The sequence below is a fragment of the Wyeomyia smithii genome, chromosome 3 (genome assembly GCF_029784165.1).
Source record: "Wyeomyia smithii strain HCP4-BCI-WySm-NY-G18 chromosome 3, ASM2978416v1, whole genome shotgun sequence".
Lineage (NCBI taxonomy): Eukaryota > Metazoa > Arthropoda > Insecta > Diptera > Culicidae > Wyeomyia > Wyeomyia smithii.
The window spans coordinates 87,049,417-87,072,740 of record NC_073696.1 but is presented as its reverse complement, the minus strand read 5'-3'; the positions used below and the strand labels follow the sequence as shown (position 1 = coordinate 87,072,740).

Here is a 23,324-nt window from a genome sequence, read left to right as displayed (position 1 = left end):
TTATTACTTTTTGTGTCTTATGACTGCGCATTATACACAAAAAGTAATAAAAATTATGACGGCCAAACGCTTGAATGTGTTTCTGCAGGAGAACATACAGTCAAGCACCGCAATGCATGTGTTAGTAAGACTTCACTAGCTGCATTTGTATTGATGCAACGATCTGGTTCATTTTTGTCCCCTTCATCCACACATAATGAGAATCTCAACCGTCAACCTCAAATATCTAATTAGAAACACTTTCGTTTCGTCCCACAGTGTTTACTTGAAATGGAAATATGTAATACTGTCTGACCAGAGTTGCCGAAGTAGCGAATATTGTTCTGGATGGACACAAGTTTTGTATTTTCAAACAAGTCCAAATGAGTTTCCATGAACCAATGATTATGTGCTGTAGAAGTTTATCAGTTTACAGATCGTGATGTCATTTTAAGGCGCATTTCAAGTCTTTGAAATCATCAACGTTTGCATACTCTATGACGGGGAAAATGCTGCTTGGCAGCTCTTGTCATTTTTTTTCGCTACTCCGTATGCATACAACGAGCGAACTAATACACGCACACCGGATGAATTGGAGATTGAAGAAACTTGTAAAGCCAGGCAACTTGTCTGCCAGGCTGAACGCCAACACAAGTGATGGGGCGAGATTTTTGCCGTAGGTTAACGAACAGCCTTACTTACGGCTGTTTATTTACCTACGGCAAGAATCTCGCCCGATCGCTCGCGTTGGCATTCAGCCTAGCAGAGGCCTAAAATGTGCAACATATGCGACTGTGTGTGATTTTTTTTGACTTGAGACGGAAAGGGAGCATATTTCGACAGAAAAAAATTTGCATGTGGTTATAACGACCATTATTGGATAGTCGTACTCCCGTAGCACGTGCTAAATATATGACAGTATGTGTTGTTACTTGACTGGGGAACAATTTTATTGCCTTTTAAGTTATGGATTTGTTACCTAAAAGGCAATGTTGCGCTATTGCTTTTAAAGTAATAAGGCAAAGTTTTGCGTGTATGAAATCGCGTAAATAAAAACTAGTATAAAAATCCGCCTGATAAACCTGAGAGTTTTCTCTCATTACGCTTCAATCAAACTGACTCGTTACTAACGCTACTCTCAGATCTTTTGGTTTTCCTTTAATAAATATGTGTGTGGTTTAGCCACTCTATTGACTGGCAGTGTAAATTCGAGTGAGATGATAGAAATGGCGATTATTTTGAGCAAATGAAAAAAAAATCGGCTTCATATAGAAATATCCTGCAACAATCTTTTCCAACAATAAAAGAGAGATTATCTATTAATTTTTGCTGTTAATTACACTACTTTCAGTTAGATGATTTATTCCAGCATTGAAAATATTTTAAACGAGTAAGTAGAATGGTGAATAAAAGTAATTGAGTTTTTTTTTATGAACTAATGTTTATTTGGGCCTAACCGCGAAGCATAACGGGAGTAATTGACTTATTAAATGCCCTAACATTTTCAGGGCGCGTGCTTTTTACGTGAGCAAAATCATCAGTTTCACCATGGCTTTGAATTTCCATGTCAAAATGATGTATAAGCACAAAGAACCACTCACATTTATATGACATGGACATGCTGGTTAAATTTTGAGACATGTAGCTAGTAAAAGCCAGACAAATATGCTTGGGAAATTTGTTGAATCGAAACTTTAATTTGACCAAGAAAAGTTTCATGATATGCATCTATTTCACTGCGATAGATATGCTACAAATCATGTTACCTAATGGTAGAACAGAAACATCATTAGTAACAAATAGACTGGTTGCATATAGACTTCAAATTCGCGCTTTTCAGGTTACATAGTAGTAATGATGTTTGTTGCAGAGGCCGCACATGATTTTTCTAATTTGTCGCATAATGCTTACTGATACTTAGATGTAATAAAATATGTTGCTTGGGTGTATTAAATGGTGCTTACATAAACAGCTACTTAAACTGGAGGTTACAGCAGATTTTTTTCAAATGTTACTAGAATGCTCACAGTTCAACATTAGAAATCTTGTCAGAGTTTGCACTGGATGAGGAAAAACTGTTGAAATAGCTCATGACAAATGTTCTCGACAAACAAAACCGGTTTTAAGTTGTGATAAATCAATATTCATCCCAACACTAAATCAAAGGGCAGAGCGGTATAAAATATTAGTGCTGGGACTTTTAATCGGATATATTCGTGATCCGGGTATCCGAAGCTCGGATCACGGATGGGTAAACGAATATTATCCGAATGTACGGATATCCGGATACAGATAATCGAACAGTCGGATATCCGGATATTTATTATTCGAATATTTGTATTTTTATCTGACTTTTGAGCTCTCGATAAATGGTTTTTTTCGCAAACCCCCACTCCTCGTAGCTAATTATTTACATTATTCTCATTAAACTATGTTCGGATACAAAATACGGATATACGGACACCCAACTATCCGCAAATCCGGATATCCAGCCTGTTGAGGGCAATTCTTAAATTTGAAATAGCTAACTCATACAATGATATCCATTGAAAACTGATTTTTCTGCTACTTTACGTACAAAGTTTTCATGTCAAATATATTTGGGGCCATCCACATACCACGTGGACAGATTTTTTACGATTTTGACCCCCCCCCCTTCCCCTCCGTGGACAACTGCCCATATAAATTCTAAAGAAATTGTATGGACCGTGGACATTAGCCAATCCCCCCTCCCCTCCCCCAAAGCTGTCCACGTGGTATGATGATGGCCCTTTTTGCATTTTGTGGATGATTTCACATAGAACTTTTATTTATTAACCATGTCATAATATTTATTTTTTCTCAAATTATTAATTTCTCAATCAAATAGTTAAAATTCCGTTATAAATTTTAAGCCTGACTTAATGAAATATAATTCCTTTTTATGTTAACAAAGTTAACACTCACTTCCCATCATTTTCTTTACTACAATTTTAAAATTAGGCTACATTTCAGTGAAATCGTTACATTGAATGTAATATATAAGTAAAAAAAATAAACAATCATAGCAGTAGAAATAGATTTTTGCTTCACATATACTCTTTCCATCTAACAGAGGTTTTATGTTCTTTTAATCTTTTTCTCTTCGGCACCCTATCTCAAATGGGCTTTCCTGATCATCATACATCGAACGATTGCGACTGTGGCTGGGATGATGAAAAAAAACCTCCTGCGGCAAATCGCAAACTACTTCCACCCGGACAAAAACATATCGACGGAACCTTTCCAACCGCAGGCCTCCGTTGTTAAAACGTCAGCCCGGCCGATCCTGGTGGTGGTAAGCTGCGGATGCTGCTTCCTACAGTCGTGTATTGCGTTCGCCATCATGCTGCCGATCCTGTACCAGCGGAGATGCTGTGTAACTTTTTTAAAAATGCAGTTCTGCTCCGCTACATCGTTGGCGATGGCAATTTTCATCCTGGGACTGCTTCAACTTTTCCCGCAAGTAAGTTTTGATCTCCCTTCGCTTTCCTAACACTATCTTACATATGTATGAACAATATAGCACGGTGAAAATATTAGTGTAAAAATCCAGATACCTGCCTTAACACAATTTTTCTACGCCCTTTTTTTCAAATTTGATCTATTTCTAGGTTAGCTATGAATATTTTTTATAGCATTATACACTAAAATCTATTTGGAACTGATCAACACTACCAGGTTTTTTCACCCTGTTTGACATTGGACCCTATTGACGTGACTAAACCCAGTTTGTCATTAGGCTGTCGCTCTATTCAAAAATACCAACACCAAGATAGCTTTTACAACTGTGCACTTCATACAGCTCTGGTGACAATACTTTCCGCATTGGCTGTAGCACGAGAGACCCCAGACCAAGGCTTGGGATTAATGGCTCTATAGTCTACGTCGTCAAAGTCAACGGCTTCCCCAGTTTAACGTTGTTGTTCAGCGTCCATGTAGCGAGAAAAGTGTTCACATCCTACGTAAGGACGAGCTTGTTCTCGTCTACTTTGGGGTCGCAAGTGTAGTTGTCATTCCTGGGAGCTGGCAATAACAATAACGATGATAACAAACTTTCTATTTATTTATAAGCTTCATATTAAACAGCTGGCGCAAACGATAGAAACCGCAGCCCGACAACATCACATCATACTGTTGTTGGTTTACACCAATGATGGCAAACATTAGCTGCAACGACTATTCCACTGGCAATATTTTTGTCTAGTTGTGTTCTGTGGTTTCGGAAAAGCATGCTTAATGGCTTAAAGCCAACGAAGAGTATTGCGTATGATTGCATGCTATTATCGTGTCAAACACTAGAAAAACAAATGTTCTGTGTATTACCGAACTAGAAAATTATTCGTTTTCATTCAAATTAAATACTTAACCTAATTAAATAATTAGGCTTATTATCAAACCAACGAACAAAAAAAATTGTGTGAGATGGAAATTTAAAAATGCTGAACAGTTGTTCTACAGTTTCGACAGGATTTAAAAAAAAGAGTTTCTGCAACAAAACAAAAGTTCTAGCAACTATTGACACACAACAAAAGTATGAGAGCACTCATGCAGTGCATACAAGTGGTTTACCAGTAAATTTATACGAATCCCGCAGTGCAGTGAAACCATCCAATCAAATATTTACAACAGGAGAGTTCGCTATCTAGTGCGGATGTTTTTAATTGTAGCCCTCCATCAAAATCATATAGCATGTCACGCAACTATGTACCTTTTTTCATGCGACATGGAAAACACTGATAGTGCCGAGCAACACCTGTTACTTCGAACGTAAACCACAAATTATTCGTTTCGCAGCGTGTTCCTTCACAGAATGATCTGCAAATTTACAAAAATGATGAACATTTTCGAAGAGAATGAAGCTTTGCACACTTAGGTTCAGCGAAGTGAATATTTCCTGCGGGTGGAAAAGATTTTAGTACCAAAGATTTTTTCCTGAACATATGTTACGCTATATATGTAGGTATACGCCATTGGCCCCAAGCACGAAAATTTTCTAAGACCCAGAAAGTTGATTTTTTAGGAAATTTTTTTTCAAGTTAACACCAAATTTTGATTTTTCATGCATTTCTAAAACAAATGGCATCTGAAAAAAACTTCGATTTCGACAACTTCTTGTGCTTTTTTCATTGATATTTTTCGTGAAACTTTGACCGCTTTGAGGCACGTGTTCCCGATGTCCGATCGAGCTGAAATTTGGCATGGGACTCTATTCGAGAAGACGAAACTTTTGAGCCCTACCGCTAAACGATATTCGAAGGTCAATTTATTTCATACATCTCATTGGCACTTTAATATACATCTAACGAACAAACCCGATCAAATCAGTTCAGTAGGCTGAAGTTCGTGACCTCCGGTTGTATAGAAAACTGTATTCGAAACGATATAAAAGCCAAGATTTATTGATAAAATACTACAAAGTATTCGGCCCTAGAGGTCATATGAAAAGGTAACGGAAGATTGAACAATGTCATTGAGTGCTTTTTAGTTACAAAGTTTCAGTGTTGACCTCGACTAGCGCGTTTTCGTAGGTTAATATCTTAATGAAACCAAGCCATTTGTCCAGTGACTTGCGCATATTTATTGTCAGGCTTGCCGTAAGTTCTTTCTCCTAGAATGGAGTATCATTCTACAACACCCGAATGAATTTTATTTGAACTTTTCGATATTGTGTCTGTCGCAGGTGTTAAAAGAGCATCAGAATTTCACTAGCTTGAAAATCAACAACAAACAGCTCTAGTGCAAAAGTATTATACTAGTGTAGCTACACCGCTCTCAAACAGCGCATATTTGTACAGATGAATTCTTGATGATCAATTTTAAAAATAAAATGAAATATATCCTCAGTTGATTTCAAAACTGGCAAACAGAAGATTTTTATAGTTTTATGTCATTGGCTCCGCCCACAGTACAGTGCTGTTGCCTGTACCAGCACACTGGTAAACACAAGTTTTACCCTAAGCTCAAACTGAAAAAATATTGATTATAGCTTTTTAACAATTCCACATTGGTCGGAAAATTAAGATTTGCAGCCTAAATTAATTTTTTGGTGTCAAATGTTGTAGGGACGAGAGGCTGTCCATAAACCATGTGAACATGGAAAAAACTCTTTTTTTAAACAACAATAAAGCTCGTCAGAGTATACAAACGAATAACCATACCAGTTTTACTTTTTCCCAATGTGTTTTAGACCAAATAGGTACGATATACAAACAATTTCGTTGATAAAGCATAAAGTTCACAAAAATTCAAAACTTACAGAAAAAAGGGCAACTTCCAATCATTTAAAATTATCAAAAATTAGGGTTACCCAAATTCTCAATGAAATCAAATATCTAACTTTTTCAAACTTTGTAGATAGAAGAGAAAAAAAATCTACAATGTTATAGATTCGTTAGTTTTAAGCAACTTTACAGAAAAAAAGCTTTTCTCTATCTTTGAAAATAACCGATTCAGATTGAAAAAACACATTTTTCGCTCTAACTTTTTATTTAAATTTCCACATTAAAATTATCTCCGAACAACTTTTTAGGGCAGATATGAAAAATATCTCTTGACCTCAATTTGAAGGGCACATTTGACTCTACATATGGCGAAAGTTTTAAAAATATATATTTTATTTTATATATGAGTAAATTTAGTTTGAAAACGTTACAAAAAATTCAATAATTTTATATATTGACAATGTAGAAGCACACAGATTTATTTTTGTAGTATTTTCTCTTAAAACTGAACAAAATACCTTTGATTCGACGCAAAGGATTGAAAAGAGGTTCCTTCGTGTACGGGTTTGATTATCTTTGATTTCGATTTATTTCGAAATCCCAAAGAAACCTTCGATTAAACAACACTACGGTAGTTGTGTGTTGCATATTCCCGAAGTGCGTCTGGAGGAAAAATCTGTTCGCACTGATGTTGACTTGTGGCATAATTGAGTATAAAACTCTGCTGTGATGTTAAGCTTCAACCATCTCTTTTAAGACCTTGCATTCTTTTAATGAAGTGTTGTGGATTTTCTAAAACGGATTAAGCATTGTTAGTAGAACATACCGACTACTTTTTCAGTTCGAGTTATTTTCATATCTACCACTGGTTATGCAAAGAATCATCGAATTGTGGTGAATATCGAACTACTGCACATTTGCAGCGGCGTTTTATTACAATTGCAGTTTGATAAAAAAAAAAAAACATTTTCTAGGCTCAAATACATGTAATAGCTGGAGCTTGAGTTGCACATTTCGTAGTTGCTCCTCCGTGATCGTTCTGAGCTAGTGAAGTTGCACAAGGAACCACGTTTATGGCAACTTGGGATTACTTTGTCATTTTCAGTGAACAACAATTCAGAAGCTACCGCTTTGTATGGATCTCGCGGAAACGCACTCCGCCATCGAAAAGAAATGGCTGCGCCCATGAATTATCGCTTTATAACCCACATCTCCGCTGCCGGATATGATTAATAGTGGTAACCAAAATTTCTCGTAGCTTCCACGGTTTTTAACATTGGCGTCACTTTCACCGGTAGTATGAAACCACCTAATTTTGTACCACCTTTTCCTCCACCCTGTGCACTCAATGAAATTACAAATACGCGACGGAAAGACTAAATAAGTAAAATGGGATCGACATATTGCACTTTCCTCAACCATATACGACTTAACAACAACCGATGATAATATCGCTTAATAAATCGGCCCGGAGCAATTGAAAAAACGAACCACACAGGCCGAGTGCTCGCACCAAACCCTATTAAGATCAAATACATGTAATAGCCTTGAAAAGGCCGATCAATGCAATTGCAAATTTGATTTAATTATCGCATAATTGCGTCATGGTCAGACCGCTTCCGATAAGCACTGACATAATTGTATAACACATGAGTTCAATGAATAATAATTTACATGTTCCTATGTTAACCATGCGGTCGTGTCTCTATCCTTCTGCTATTTAGCGTAGGGGTTCATGGGATAAAATGCACCAGTTAACGAAGTCATCTGTTTATATAGAATTGAAGTACAAAGTTTTGTTACATTCCATAAGTAATATCAATCATTGAAAATTTCCAACTAACAATTGAGAACAGTAAGCTTCTCAAGCTTTTAGTCATTATTTCAAAGAATACCATAGTTAGACAACATACCTTATGCTGTGGGGAAAAACATACCCTTTGTAAACAATGCAAGTGTTTTGGTGTATACTGATATAATTTTGTCGTAAATGTGAATTCCGCACACTGTGCCGTTCAATATAGCTTGGCACAATCTCACCCCAAAAGGGCTCGAAAAGTGTACAGTTTGGAGAAACATTATTTTCTGAGCCGGCACAGATTCAATGCATAATATTTCCTCAACACATTGGAGACGACATCCTAACGTACCAACTGAGCAGTAAGTTGATGTGATTTCTTGATCGGGTTGGTTTTCCTGGGACATTTTTGGATAACGTTATTTGCGCATGTTTTTCACCCTGTACTTTGAAACATTCTTGAAGCGAAACAGTTCACTGATATTATCTATATTCCTTTTTAAGTTGTGAATAAATATGTCATGTTTCATAAAGTATTGAATTTGAGGTATTAGGTTTTGGAAATCGCAAGTAATTTAACATACAAACATTTCCCGTTTTGGCTCAATCTCACCCCCGTGGCTTAATCTCACCCCGGCAGACGGTATATTCTTGTGTAAGCTGAGAGATAAAACCAATGTTGTATACTGATCAAAATATAAAAAAAACCTTATTTATTCGTTCAAACTCGCATCCGATGCAAATACATTATAGAATATGCATAATACACATGTTATTAAGTTAGTGTAAGAATTCATAAAAGTCGTCAATCAAGGCAAAATGCACCCTTACTGGGGTAAAATGCACTGTAACAAAGGGACATGAAGCACCATGCAAATAAGGCAAAATGCACCCCGTCCACGAGGCAGAATGCACCACAATATTGGGACAGTATGTCATACTGTGTCATCTAATATATAATGGCAAAATGGTTTCCTTTGGAATTCCATACACTCGAGCGGCACGATTTTTGGAAACACCGCTTTTGATTGCCCCTAGCACCGATCGCAGCTGTCGAACGATACATGGCCGCCGATTGGACTTCCGGACAATGCTGGACACGAGTTGAAATGTAAGCAAAAAGTTCGTTTACAAAGAGTCCTTTGCCCCGAACTACGAGAAGCGTTATGCCCCTAACGTAACAAGAGAAGGTTTCTGGTCATATAACGGTAATTCTCATTGAAACATACCGATATTTCATCAGAAATATGTTGCTCTACATATATTCGATGCAATAACACTTATCGCTGGTGGAAAACAACATTTGGAGAGCAGCCACCTAATTCAGCTGAGAAAAAAATAGACCGTATGCAACGAAAACGTTTTTGTATCAATTTTCATTTTCTGACATTGTAGTGCTGCCAAATTGACAAGGTGACTGTAGAAAACATAGGTTCAAATAATAGAATTATTATTTCGTTATTAAAATTTTTCTCCATGGTAAATCGGAGGGGGTGCATCTTGCCTCAACAGTGCTTTTACCCCAGGTTCCCCCAATGTGATGATACTTTATCTGGCTGAAACAGTGGCATGGTGTTTTTGAAGAAACAGAGTCAAAATTGTGTTTAAACATTCGTTCTATTACACATCTTGATTGATAGCTGAAGCACTGTGCTTGAACCATGATTTACACAAGAAGAACAAAAATATTGCAGGGAATCATACACGAAGAGATTTTCGCTTTTCCGAAAAATTTTCGCATCTCAAATGGTGAACTTATAGAATACGCTTGCACAATGTCTTGTTTCGATTCCATTTGAAACAGAACCATTGAGGTATGAACAAAACCAAAACTACTGTCATACAGAGAAGAGAGAACTTACATATACATACTCTCATTTCTCTCTTCAAGCGTGTTGGTTGGGAATAAGAGAACCTCAAAAAAATCCAAAGTTTTTGTTGTGATCCCTTAGAATATTACTCCTGAGCATGAAATTTTTTACCCTCGGAAAACACTCAGTATAATAATCAAAAGACGAAAGCCAGATATCTGGAGTCAAGAGTGAAAAATTGAAATTCAAAAGTTAATGGTTGAAAGTTAAAAATTTAAAATCAAGAGTCTAAAGCCAAAACGCAGAAATCATAAACCACAAATCAAAAATCAAAAAAATGAAACCAAAAGTCAATCAAGAGTCGTAGGTCAACAAAAGACAAAAATCAAAGATCAATAGTCAATAGTCAATAGTCAATAGTCAATCTCGAAAACCGAAAATCTAAATTCGATTATCAAAAATTAAAAGTGAGGTTGAAATTTTAAAGGCAATGGAAAAAAGTCAAGTATTATTCCCATTTTCGAAAACCACTATCGCTGCTCATATACCAGACATACCTTCAAAGTGGATCCAAATCATTAGCATGGCATGCGACTAGCGTCGACAAAAAAACTACGACTGCATTCACCGAGCGCAATTTCCAGCTTTTGTTTGACTTTTATTTCAGAAGTTCTTTCTTTCTTCCAGTAGAGCCGGCAGCCAATAGGACCGACTCCGACAAAGGAAATAGTGAAAAGTGAGCACAGACGTGCTGGAAAAAATGGCACATAAAAGAAGTCGGGAAATCTTACGCACGGTCTGCAATAAGAGATAAATTATACGCTTTAAACTAGTTAGGCCGTTAAGTGCGCACGTGACCAACCAAGAATCGGTTCACCGAAGCATATTGAAGTTCTAAAAAGAGAAAAATATTGAAACAATTAAACAGACCAGACCGCATTGAAAATATATTTACTCTGCATTTCAATTAGGCCTGAAGGCTCCCAGCAACAGATTGCTGCTCATGAAGAATTTGAGATGTTCTTAACGACAATCGCACGCGCTTGTTGTACTGCGAATGACCTTGAAAATAAATAAAGTATAAAAGTGCCAGCTTGAGCGCCGAAACCGACAAATCTTTGACACTTTATTTAGCCCCAACCACGACAAAACAATCACAATAACAAAAAATAAAAAGATTAGTCCAAACAACATGGCAATATTTTCATTCTTTGCTCCACGCGAAAGATTTTCGCCAGCCAGTTGCCAGAGATACGCTTGGGATGAGCGCAGCTTGTTGCTTGGCAGCAAAAAGAAAGCGCAAAATTTTCCAACAAGTATTTGAATAGTTGAAAGTGCCGGACTGTTGCAGACAGCAGGCACAGGCATGCTGAAAGTTTTTGATGAGCTTCCGAGTTTCCGAGCAGAAGTACCTACCTATTTGTTTCGCTTACTAAAATCGACAGCGCGAGCCAGTAGCAGAAGTTACAGCAGTGGAAAAAAAGTTATGTTGATAGAACAATTTTTATCACAAACAATAATTTATACGAATTTATTCTTCACAAATACAAATTTCTTTCAGAGGCATTGACCATTCTGTAAACAAATTGTTTTTCATTATTCCTTTGAAGCTGACTCCATATTCAGTGTTGACTGTTGAGTTTCACTACAACGTAAAATAATGAACAATTCATTGCCAGGAAAGTGCATCCGATAAAAACGATAGCAAATGCATCAAAGCCAAACCCAAATTGATTGCCCAATGCCGTAAATGATGTGCAGTTTATTTGATTACCCTTCCCAAAAAACAAACAAGGTCATCACCATCAAAGCACCGACGCTCATTAGTGGCTCTTTGCACCGCGAGTGTATTTAACTTTTCATTACGAACCGTTTAAACTTATTCATACTCAGAGGCAAATTTAAGTTCATATTTACTTCACTATTTTCAGTTGGGAAAGTTAGGAAATTAATTTGTTCTTTAAAAGTATATTACCCATAACGGTTAAAATTTACCGCATTCAATAAATACTCTACTTCTATATTTCTTGTGGTATTTGAATGAAATAATAAAACTGAAATGTTGCCTTACTATTTATCACACCACTTCCAGTAATTGTATTGCACCACATTGTACTTCTTAATAATGAAGAATTTATGGGCCAGTTTTCATATCGTTGATATAATCATCATAAAAATGATATAAATAAACTTTTTATATCAACACCCAATGCTACCAATTTTATACCATGGCATAAAAGCGATTTCCCAACAACAGAATATCGAAAAACTTCGTCTTTCTAATAGAGGATCGCAAGCAGACGAAGTCGCTCAGAATACACGATTAATGGTGAAGAATAGGGAGCAGCTTGTCATGAAAATTTCCGCCTCTCTACACTGATGTCATACATTTTTGTTATTTTCTCCTAACAAGGCATAACGATTGAAACAGTTTAAGGCCTTTTTCTCATTTCCTGGAATTCAGCTTTCATAAATTCGTACCTTTTATTGAAATATCTTTCAACTTTCATAGTTGTATCACAAAAAAATCCGAAACAAAAATTAAATGCATCGCTCAGTGTCCAAATATGAAAACCGTTTCATATTCCGCAGACTTTCAAATAGATTCGGCTGCTTTTTATTCGATCATTGGCCATAATACTACATTAGAATCTGGTTCATTTTTTTGTATCGTGGACTAAATAAATAAACACAATAATTTTGATTGAATTCCATCCAATCTGCAAATGCTAGCAATAGACTCGGTGCAGCAATTTCCGCTTCGCTACAACAAACTGGCTTATAAAAAGTTTGAATGTCATCGATCTTGTACAGAAAAATCTGTTGCCATTGTTTTTCCTTATTCAAATATCTATAATAAACATAAATTCCTCCCATCGTTTGTTGCGGTTTATCTGCCAACGTCCGTGTATGGATAGTTTTTGCTATATGATCCAGCACCGATTCACGAGCCAGCAGAAGCCATTGCGATGAGTTGTCAGGACAGGATAAATTCACACAAAGGCTCATTCAGATTAAATTGAATTGCCAAGTTGCTTTAAAGCACATTTCGAGAAGTCCACAGGTAGTTTCAACACATACTTTCTAAATACACGTTCTGACTTCTATACCCAGTTCACATTATCCTTCAGCTCACAACTAACAGAACCAAATGAGGGTAAGGTCACCGGCAAAGTTAGTTGCACTCACAGAATCCGCAAACCCGCACATCAACCGTGCCGCGGACAGCATCTGCCGACCCACGTTACCGTCCACGGCTTGAGAACCCCGACTAAAGCCTTCTAAAACCACAACGAACATTCGGTGCCTGCTGCAGCATACCGCTCTGATGTTTTATGCTGCAATAAAGCATTCATCCATTCACTGTGTTGCGTACGCAAACCGAATCCATGTTACCGTGAAATTGAAAGCATCCAACTGCCTGTCTGTCTGTGTTTTTTTTTCTGTTGCTCTACTCAATTGTACTGAGGTGGAAAACGTTTATGTAAATTCGGATGATCCTGGTGTTGCGTTATTTACCGGCAATGTGTTTGCAAGCGTTTACAGGCAAATTTGCAATGGCTCTGTGCGCAGTGAATCGCTGATGATGACGGTGGTAGGCACCGCACGAAACTCAACGCTTAATTAAACTTACAAACTTCAAAAGTGTATCTACTCGCAATTCTCAGCCATTTGGTTGCCATATGAGAAGTGTGTAACAGAATCAAAAGCACAAAATTGTCTTGTTAAGTCTATATTTCTATATTTTTTAGGCTGTTCAAAATGTAGAATTTTATTGTGTGAAACTGCTCATGTTGAAGTAGAAATGTTCCTGTAAATAGTATTTTTAAACAAAATATTTTGGTTTATTAATTTTTTGAAATATAACGCATTTGCTGATTTGTTTTCTGAAGTGAAATGTTCCACTCACATTAACACATCATTTGGTTATTGTGATATTGCGAAATGCGTCGAGAGATCTTCTACTAAACTGTGTGTGACTTTTTGCTGGCATTCAGCGTGAAGGATGGGTCAAGTAGGGATATGGGAGAGAGCCATGCATGGAATTCCCCTGTTGCAACGAACGATCTGATTATACTAGGAATCGAATTCATGACCATTCGCTCGTTAAAACGGATTCTGTTACCTTAAGGCTACAAGCTCCACTATATAAAGAATTTCCAAAAATAATTGCACATAAAATTCTTTCTCATTTTTCTGTTACATTTCTCTTTTCTTTCAAAACGTGTTTTCTATTATTTACATCTCCACTCTTAAAACTTTTTTACTGTCTTGTTTTCTCTCTCTCATCATCATCACCTCTCCACATTCAACAATTCTCTTATGCAGAATTGGTCCAGACATTCCAGTGTGAGTCACGGTTCTAGAAAAATAATATTGAGGAATATTCAAATGTTTTTTTAGTCTTACACAGCCTTCAAGAAATCAAAAGTCACCAATTTGATTTCAAAATTGCGTCAGACATCATTTTTGGTATCGTTGTACAGGAAATACCAACATTGGAGAGTGTTTGCTTAAAATTCACCAAGCTTACTAGATAACCAATGACGCCATCTTGGATTCAGAAATAGTGTCGGACATCGATAATTGTTTCTTTGAACGTCATCTCGATTCCGCGATTACCCATATTGCAGGGTAAATGATTCATAGTTTCTCAACAACCAAAAGTCGCCATTTTACATTTAAAAATCATATTGTGGTTTCTGGAAATCAACTTTCAGCCCAAGTAATACACGTTGTTATAGAACAGTTGTGATAACTCCTCTTATGCAACCTTCAGTTATAGATTTCAGTTGACATTACCTTTTCCATGACATCTCTATCACCAGAAAAGCGCAAAAATTGAAGGCTACTATAACAAGTACAGGTAGGGTTGCCACCTCTCCGGGTTTGACCCGAAGTCTCCGGGTTTTGAGAGTAATCTCCGGGTCTCCGGGTTAACACAAATTTTCTCAGGGTCAGCGGAATTATTTTGAAGCTGGTTGGGAAAGAGTAAAAATCCAAAACATAAACGAAACATAACAGTCAAGGGGCTCGTTCTCTCGAAATCGATATTGTCGATTTGAGCTGCATTGACCAATATTTGGCAGCGTGTATTATTACAGTATCGCCTAATTCAGTTGCAGTGTGTACAACATATACGCGTTTGTTGTCAGAGATTTTTTGTGATACAATTTTAGCAATTTCAACGAATTTGAATTCTCGGTTAAAATGTCCGAAAAATTGAATTCACCCGAGAAAAAAAAGAAAACGTATTACAGTAATTTTCAGGACAAATGGCTTAGTAAACCCGAGCATAATCTTTGGTTGAGAAAAAATGATCCTCTCAGTGGATCGTGTACCAGATGTAAAATAACATTTATTGTTAAACATGACGGAGAAAAAGCTGTGAAGACCCATATGAACAGTGAGAATCATCGCAAAGTAATGAAACATTTGAGGCAAACAAGCTTTTAACCACATTTTTCAGTCTCAAAGGTATTGATTCTACTATCTAATATTTAGAATTCATGTAAATACACGGATAAAACTTTAAACTGGAACTGTAAATACGCGGATAAAACTTTAAACTGGAACGTTTGAAAACATACAAAAACATCACAAAAATAACAAATGATGTTTTTCTTTTATTACTAGGTACTCCAGAGAAATTAAAAGTTGCCAAAGCTGAATAAGTTCAGGTTCATCATGGTGTGAATCATCATCATAGTTATTTGAGTATGGATTGTGGCATGAAAATCATCAACAAAATTTATGCTGATAGTACAATAGCCACTAAAATACAGGCAAGACAAAAGCTGAAACACTTGTCAAAAATATATTGGCAGAAAAAGCGCTTGAAATGGTTTTGCAGGAAAAGAGTCCTGTTGGAAAATCACCTGTGAGTTTTTCTATTGCAACCGACGCTTCTAATAAAGGTAATCGCAAGCTTTTCCCAATTGCGGTTCGATATTCCGATGTAAACTCTGGGGTAAAAAATAAGATTTTGCACTTTCACGAGGACAGCAAAGAAGCGTCAATAGACATATTTACTCATATTGTGAATTTTCTGGATGATCACGGTCTTGATATTAAAAATGTTAGCTCGTATTCTGCAGATAACGCCAGTTTAAATTTTGGGGAACAGAAATCCGTTTTTCAAAAGCTTGTAACAAAGAATGAAAATATTATCAAAAGCAACTGTATTGCCCACGTAATTCACAATTGCGGAAGGAATGCGTGCAAAGCATTATCATTTGATGTCGAAAATTATTTAAAATTTTGGCTGAATTTTCTCAAAATTCGAAGTCTGTAGCGTTGAGACTTTGTTTCGATGATTTTTGTCTCGAGCATCAAAACGTTCTACGGCACGTTGTTACGAGATAGCATTCACTTTTTCCGGCTATAGAACGAATCATAAAAATTTGGCCAGCAGTTAAACAATATTTTCTGCATCAAGGGGAAGAAGATACAGATAAAACTGTTTGGAAATTTATCAAAAATCAAGAAGATGAAATGAATAATGATTTGAGTAACACTTTAACGTTACTGGAATGTTATATCTACTTCGTTCATCATTTTATGTTCCAGTTGAATAAAAGTATCAAATTGTTGGAAAAGGATTCAATCATGATATCAGATGTTCATGAAATCATGTCATCGTCAAAAGATGGCCTGCAAACACGATTAAGAGATAAATTTTTTGGTATCAGCGTTAATCAAAATTTACCACACTTAGATCAATACCATCGTAGAAAATTCGAATTGGAAGCAACTAATGTATATGAGCGAGCCATTTCATATCTTGAAAAATATTACAGCTTTGAAAAGAGTCCATTCCAACACTTTACTGTTATTGATTTAAAAAACGACGTGTTAGACTATAGTATCAAAAGTTCCTTAAAGCGGCTGAAGCAGTCAAACTCAAACTTGACGGAGATGCTCTGTACGATGAAATTGTATTGTTATCGACTGTTATTGAACCTATAAAGCAACTTGATCTACGAACAGATCTGAAATGGGTTAAAATCTTTGCAGCTTCTAATTTCAAAGAGATGGTTAAGCTTGTAGCAAAAATATTATCTATTCCAATAAGTAATGCTTATACCGAGAGAATTTTTTCCGTTATGAATAATGTCTGGACGGATCCCAGAAATCGCATAACGGTTGATTTGATAAAAGCAGAGTTGTTGACTAAACTTAATTTCGATATGACGTGTGCAGAATTTGAAAGCTTTTTATCGCATCCACATCAAGCACAGTTACTAAGTAAAGCCTTGTCGAATGAAAAATATACATGGAAAAAGCAGGTGAGTTTTTATAATGAAATGTTGCTTGAGAGTTTTAATTGGGTTGTTTTTTTTTTTTCAGAGAGATAAGAGTTGCCCGAGTGCAATGTAAAATAAATTAACAAAATTTACAATAAATTTAATTTTATGTTTCAAAATTACACAATAATGCCTCTTACCAAAACACCTCTTACCAAAACAACTCCCACCCACCCCCCAACCCACTCAAAAAAATATCTCCGGGTAAGAGATGTGGGTCAGGTGGCAACCCTAAGTACAGGTGCTTTATGAAGTATTATATAACTTCATGAAAGCAAGCCAACTTGTTAGACTGAAGCTACAAACTACATCTCGAGTACCAATACGGTAAGACAACGTTCAAAACAGGTTATTTTCAAGTTTTAATTGCTAATTAATCAAAACATCGTTGCCGTAAGCATAAAACTTCAAAATAAAAATAATGTAGAACGGCGCTGATTTATATTAGGAACAATAAAAAAATAGTGATTATGGTGTTTCAAATAATCACCGAAAAATAAGAAACAATATTAGATCAACGTTTCGAAGCTCGTAATACAAAATTCTACGTGCGCGTCAAATTTCATGGTGAAACATTGTGTTTTACTTCTGAAAAATCATGCGCCATTCATTGGATACCGTTTTCTATTTGTCAATCAGTGAAAAAAAAATAATGCATTACAGAATGTTCGCTGATTTATTTAATTGCGAAGAGTCAATTTAGCCCACCACCGCATGGGCTTAGTTCGTAAACAACTATCTTGCATCTCTGTCTTAGATGCGTAGTAAATCGCAATGTCGTTACTTTTTTTTTGGGTAGATCTGGACTGACCCAGTGGAATAAAGAAATTCGCACATTCGTGAATCAGAATCCGCCACAACAAAGCGCATGCGCAAATGCGTTGCTATGACAACATTTACCCAGCGCATGCGCAAATGTGGTGTTATGCGCAGTGCGACTAGATCGACAATCGTGTCGTCGATGGCACTTCCAGTTAATTTTGAATTGATTGAAAAAGGCTGTGTACAACCTTTCAAATCGAACTGTTTTTGTAGCTTGAATATTAAAATTGTTTTCGCATAGTTCAACGTTATCTAGACTTAAAATATAACAAAACTAGAAAACATGGTTAGATATACGGTTATAAAAAATAAAGTGATATTAGTTGCACTGCAAGCGTTTTGTTTATCTTTTCATAGCACATTTTTACCCACCTCGAATAGTTTTATTGAAATCGTTCAAATTTTTTAATAACAAATTAATCAAGTAATTTTGCGTTGGCTGCTGAATGCTAAGATCAATCATAAGAAAAGCACTTTGTAGGTACGTAGTATTGTTATTAGGCGTGTAATATTGAACAGGCGCGGCTGCCCCGGCATTCTATTCACAGTTTCTCTAATAGTGCAAACATCTGGAAGACAACTTGAAAACAAGTGCCATTCTTGTAATAGTTATTGTTCGTTTAACCCATGCTATTGAAAAACATCTCCAAAACCTGGAAAAAAACGAGCTTGTTTTCCGAAATGTGGTTGAATCACTGGTGAATGGTGAATGATGTATTTTGAGTTGTTTGCTGTGCAGTTTTGATAACATCATAAACACAAGTTACGGACAAACAGCGGCAGTTTATATTCAATAATCTATGAGACACAATTATGCTATGGAAGAACATCTCGAGAACAATAATATAACAACACAAGTTTGCAATTGCGCTTATAGTACTCTCATATGACTACTGTTATTGTAAATTCTTTTCTAACATGTTTTGTGTGTTACTTGGGAGCTTCCAGGTATGACCGAGAACTCCCATACTCATCTACTATTCCGAAAGATTCATTAATACTTGAAAATTTTTGGCTGACTCATCAATTTGAACTTCCTCCATTACAATGGGTTGCCCCTTTCCTTTTCTAATATGTTTTTGGACTTTTGATATAAATATTATTACAAATAGTGACAAAATGACATCGACCTTCACAGATTTAGTTCAAAGTTAAGAGAATTGTTATCCACGTTTGCATTGAAAAAATGAACTTTTTTCGGATGGTGATAGAAAAACTAAGACAGATAATTGAGTTTAATAAATTTCTCATGGAAAGCAATTATACAGTGGTAGACATACGTTTAGCCGCACCCTATCTTTTCTCAATATTTTAAAAAACAGATCAGTTTTTTGTTCAGTTTTGCTGATAAATAACGAAGATTTGTTTATTTTCATCGAATTTATTATTGAAAAATAGTAACAGTTTACTTTTTGTACTCAAGACGATTCAAAAGTGTGAAATTTGGGTAGACATTCGTTTAGCCGCATCTTAAAATAACGATAAAAACAAACATTGTGTGGCAAATTTACAGTTCAATCGGTGTCTAATATTTAGTATGTCCCCCTCCATTTCGGATCACTTGAAAAATTCTATTCGGCATCGAGTCAGACAGCTTCTGAAGTGTTGCCACCTCAATTTTAGCCCAACACTCCTGAATTACTGCCTTGAGGCTGGAAATGTTGTCAAACTGTCGTCCGTTTGCATAGACCATGCCGGCCAAGATTCCCCAGAGGTTCTTTATGGGATTGCAATCGGGACTGCAAGCTGGCCATTCAAAAAGCGGAATGTCCCTCTCAGCAAACCATGCCTTTGATTGCTTGAAGACGTGGATCGACGCATTATCCCGCTGAAAAAACGATATCCTCGGAAGCGTTATTCTCAATATGGCCAATCAAAACGTCCTCCAGTAGCTCAAGGTACTTCTCGGAGTTCATTCGGGTGGAAACGAAACAAATGGGAAGCTTGCTGTAATAGGAAAAGGCTCCCCAAACCATCAAACTCCCGCCACCAAAGTTTCGCTTCGATCTCACGATATTCTGTTGACTTAAATCGTGCCAATAGCAACTGTAACAGTCCGGGCCATCCAAATCAAACTTTTTATCGTCGGAAAACAGAACATTTCGCCATTCTAGTTTCCATTCCATGTATTGCCGGGCAAAATTGAGACGGCTCTGCTTATGGGTGGCGGTCAGTTTCGGCTTCCCTTGCAGTTTCTTCCATTTAATGTTTGGTGACTCGTTCAAGATGCGCGCAATATGCCTCTTCGTTACTGAAACACCCAATTCTGCCTTAATTTGAGCGCAAGACAATCGTTTGTTGGTTGCTTAGTGTCTTATTTGACCTTTAAGATGCAAAGTAACTTTAGTGTTCCCTTCTGTAGGTCGTTTTATCCCATATTTCGGACCCTTTTTCAAGAAATTCCGTGCAACTTTCTCAGATCGACCAATTTTCGTTGCGATTGAGCGATTAGAAAGCTGTTTTTCTTTCAAAATCATTATTATTTTCCGCTCCTCCTCCGTCAATCGAGTACCTTTCGCCATTCTTTTAGATTAAACGTGAATTACTAATCTGAATTATTACTTACATTGTACATTTACTATTTACCTTGTAAATTGAACACTCCGAAGTAATTCTAAAAAACAACACAGATAAAGCCTCGGTGATTATACGAAAACCTGATTTTTATGCCCTGCGGCTAAACATATGTCTCGGGAAAAAACGACGCTTGAATGTTTACATCCACTGATGCCGTCTTGTGCGTATGTGAGCGTGGCAGGTATCCTTCCAATAAAAGTGACTGAAATATACTACCACTACAACAAACAAGTATCCCGATAAAAAGAATATTTCTAATTGTTTTGTAAGTGTTTCAAGTTTTTCTCAAATGCGGCTAAACGAATGTCTATCACTGTATTAGCTTACTTGAGAAAAAATTCTACAACTTTGCGAGCGGCAGATAACCGGAACATTCGGCATGGCGGACGAAAATATGCATGTGGGATGTTTTTGAGTTTTTCAATTTCCGCGCCAAAATTGTTGGAGTAGATCTTACGCTACAGGTTTGCCCAGAAAACCTCGATAGGACAATAGGAACGAAAGGAGAGCGCCTTTGACATTTCTTTCTCGCTGATTATCAGCCACAGCCGCACCTTCTTGGGAAACTCGAAGCTTACTTCCTTCAATGGGGAAGTGAAATACAAAGTGCCCTGCCAGTGGTTACCGTCCATTACCACCGCCACGTCGCGATTCGCCGGAAAAACAAACTTGACCATCTCATTCAGTCGCTGCCGCTGCATCATTACCTTGTATGATTGATTTTTACCCTTCCTTTTTACGTCTATTTTGCCGAGCCTCGTTCTTTCTGCCAATATATATCGTCAATCATAGTTCCTTGGAGAGATTCAAACAAAATGTCCATCTGAGCAGTTTTATGTTAGGAGGAACCCTTGTTTGTCATAAGGAAGTCATCCGGGTTTTGTAAAGTTTAATGGGAAGAAGGGTTGGCAAAAAACCTAAATATAATACCCACTGTTGGTGGAGATATCACCGAATTCTGACGGATGCCGGTCCCGAACCGTCAAAGGGGCACGCCAAGAAAGTGCAGCGGAAGTGTATAAATTATCAGATGTTCAAGTTCCAAATCGATAAGACGTGTCTACTTTAGCGGTTTTAAAATGAATTTTTTTTCTCTTGTTATACTTCTCAAATATGAAATAGTATAAAATTATCATCGGTAAATTCAGTTAGAAATAATTTATTGAAAGCTTAACCTAAAAACCAGCGACACGTGGTGCATGTTATACCATACCTACAGCGGCGTTGCGTGACCGGGTGACACCCGAGGCGGAAAAATCGGGTGTTACCCCTTTCCCCGTGGGTATCACTCCCACCAGGTTGTAGTGAAATAATCTTGTTATCAAAAATTGTTAGAGTTAGTCCATTCGTTTTCAATCGCACCAAATCTACTCATTTTCATTCTGTGCCGAACACGCATCAGTATAGGACGTGTTTGGTGATCGCTCCGATAGAATATAAAACAAAAGACGCGCGAGCAAGTGTTGGCATTGTTTGCCTGGTCGAGTGAAGGTTCAAGGTCGCCCGCCTTTGTGCAACTGTTTCGCATCGTGCCTGTTTGCTGGTGCGTAAGCCGATTTGGCTGCTAAGTGATTTGTGCTACAGCAGTGGACGAGAATCTCAACACAAAGGAGGAAAAAGAAGAAGCCAACAGTTGACAGCGAGTTGTGTCGCTGTGCTGAGTGATCACACACCCGGCTCGCTGCTGGTGGCTGTTTGGAGCTGCTGTATTGGTGCTGCTGGCTGTAGCGGCTGCAGCTTCGACCGTTCGGACAACGAACCCTGCTGAAAGGAGAAGTAAAGAGGTACGTGTTCTGTCGGCGCTAGTGCGCTAGACTTAGCGCGATGGATGTAGATCCCTCGCCTCCCGTGCCACCATCCCCGAACCCCTCCGACCCTGTCCCTCCTGCCAACCCTTCCTCTGTTAATTCTCCAGTCCCCCCTCGCCCCAGGCTTTACCCGGACGGATCTCAGGGCAGCTTTACTGTTTTCTTTCGGCCAAAAGCAGGACCGAAATCGAAACCGTTAAACATCCTGCAGATTTCGAAAGACCTGACGGAGGGGTACAAGGCCGTGACCGAAATCTCCAAGGTCAGACCCAACAAGCTCCGTGTCGTGGTCAGCGACCTGGAACAGGCCAACGCTATTGCTCGCTCCGAGCTTCTCACACGCGAGTATCGCGTTTATATACCGCACGAGACGTGGAGATCGACGGTGTCATAACCGATTCGAGTCTGTCGGTCGAGTGTATCTTGGCAAGCGGTTTCGGCTGCTTCAAAAATGCTTTGTGCCACGACGTAAAAGTAAAGATCATAGATTGCAAGCAATTGCGGTCTGTGTCTCTTGTCAACGGCACAAAAGTGTACACTCCGTCAGACTCGTTTCGTGTTACGTTTGCCGGATCTGCTCTCCCTAGCCACGTCTCGATCGATCGGGTTCGTCTGCCTGTGCGATTGTATGTACCCCGTGTTATGAATTGCACCAATTTCAAGCAGCTAGGCCACACAGCCGCCTACTGCTGCAATAAGGCACGATGTAGCAAGTGTGGAGAAACTCATGCGGACGATTCTTGCAGTGTAAATGCTGAGAAATGTATTCACTGCGGGGAAAATCAGCATGAGCTCTCCACATGCCCGGTGTACATGCAGCGCAGAGATAAAATCAAGCGGTCACTTAAGGAGCGTTCAAAGCGATCTTACGCTGAGATGCTGAAGAAGACCGTGACCACTTCTACCATAACATCGAACCCCTTTGATCTGTTGTCCTCTGATGAAACCGATTCTGACGATTAACCAGCGGGAACAACTTA

General features: G+C 37.7%; 1 protein-coding gene across 2 annotated transcripts in view; it reads left to right on the top strand.

Annotated features, from left to right (window-relative positions):
• Nucleotides 1-23,324, top strand: part of LOC129732403 (uncharacterized) — a 596,785-nt gene that overhangs the window by 492,852 nt on the left and 80,609 nt on the right. For both annotated transcript variants that reach the window (XM_055693256.1, XM_055693257.1), the window contains exon 20: nucleotides 3,254-3,463. In XM_055693256.1, coding sequence (XP_055549231.1) covers nucleotides 3,254-3,463 — 210 coding nt within the window. The remainder of the gene's footprint in view (nucleotides 1-3,253; nucleotides 3,464-23,324) is intronic.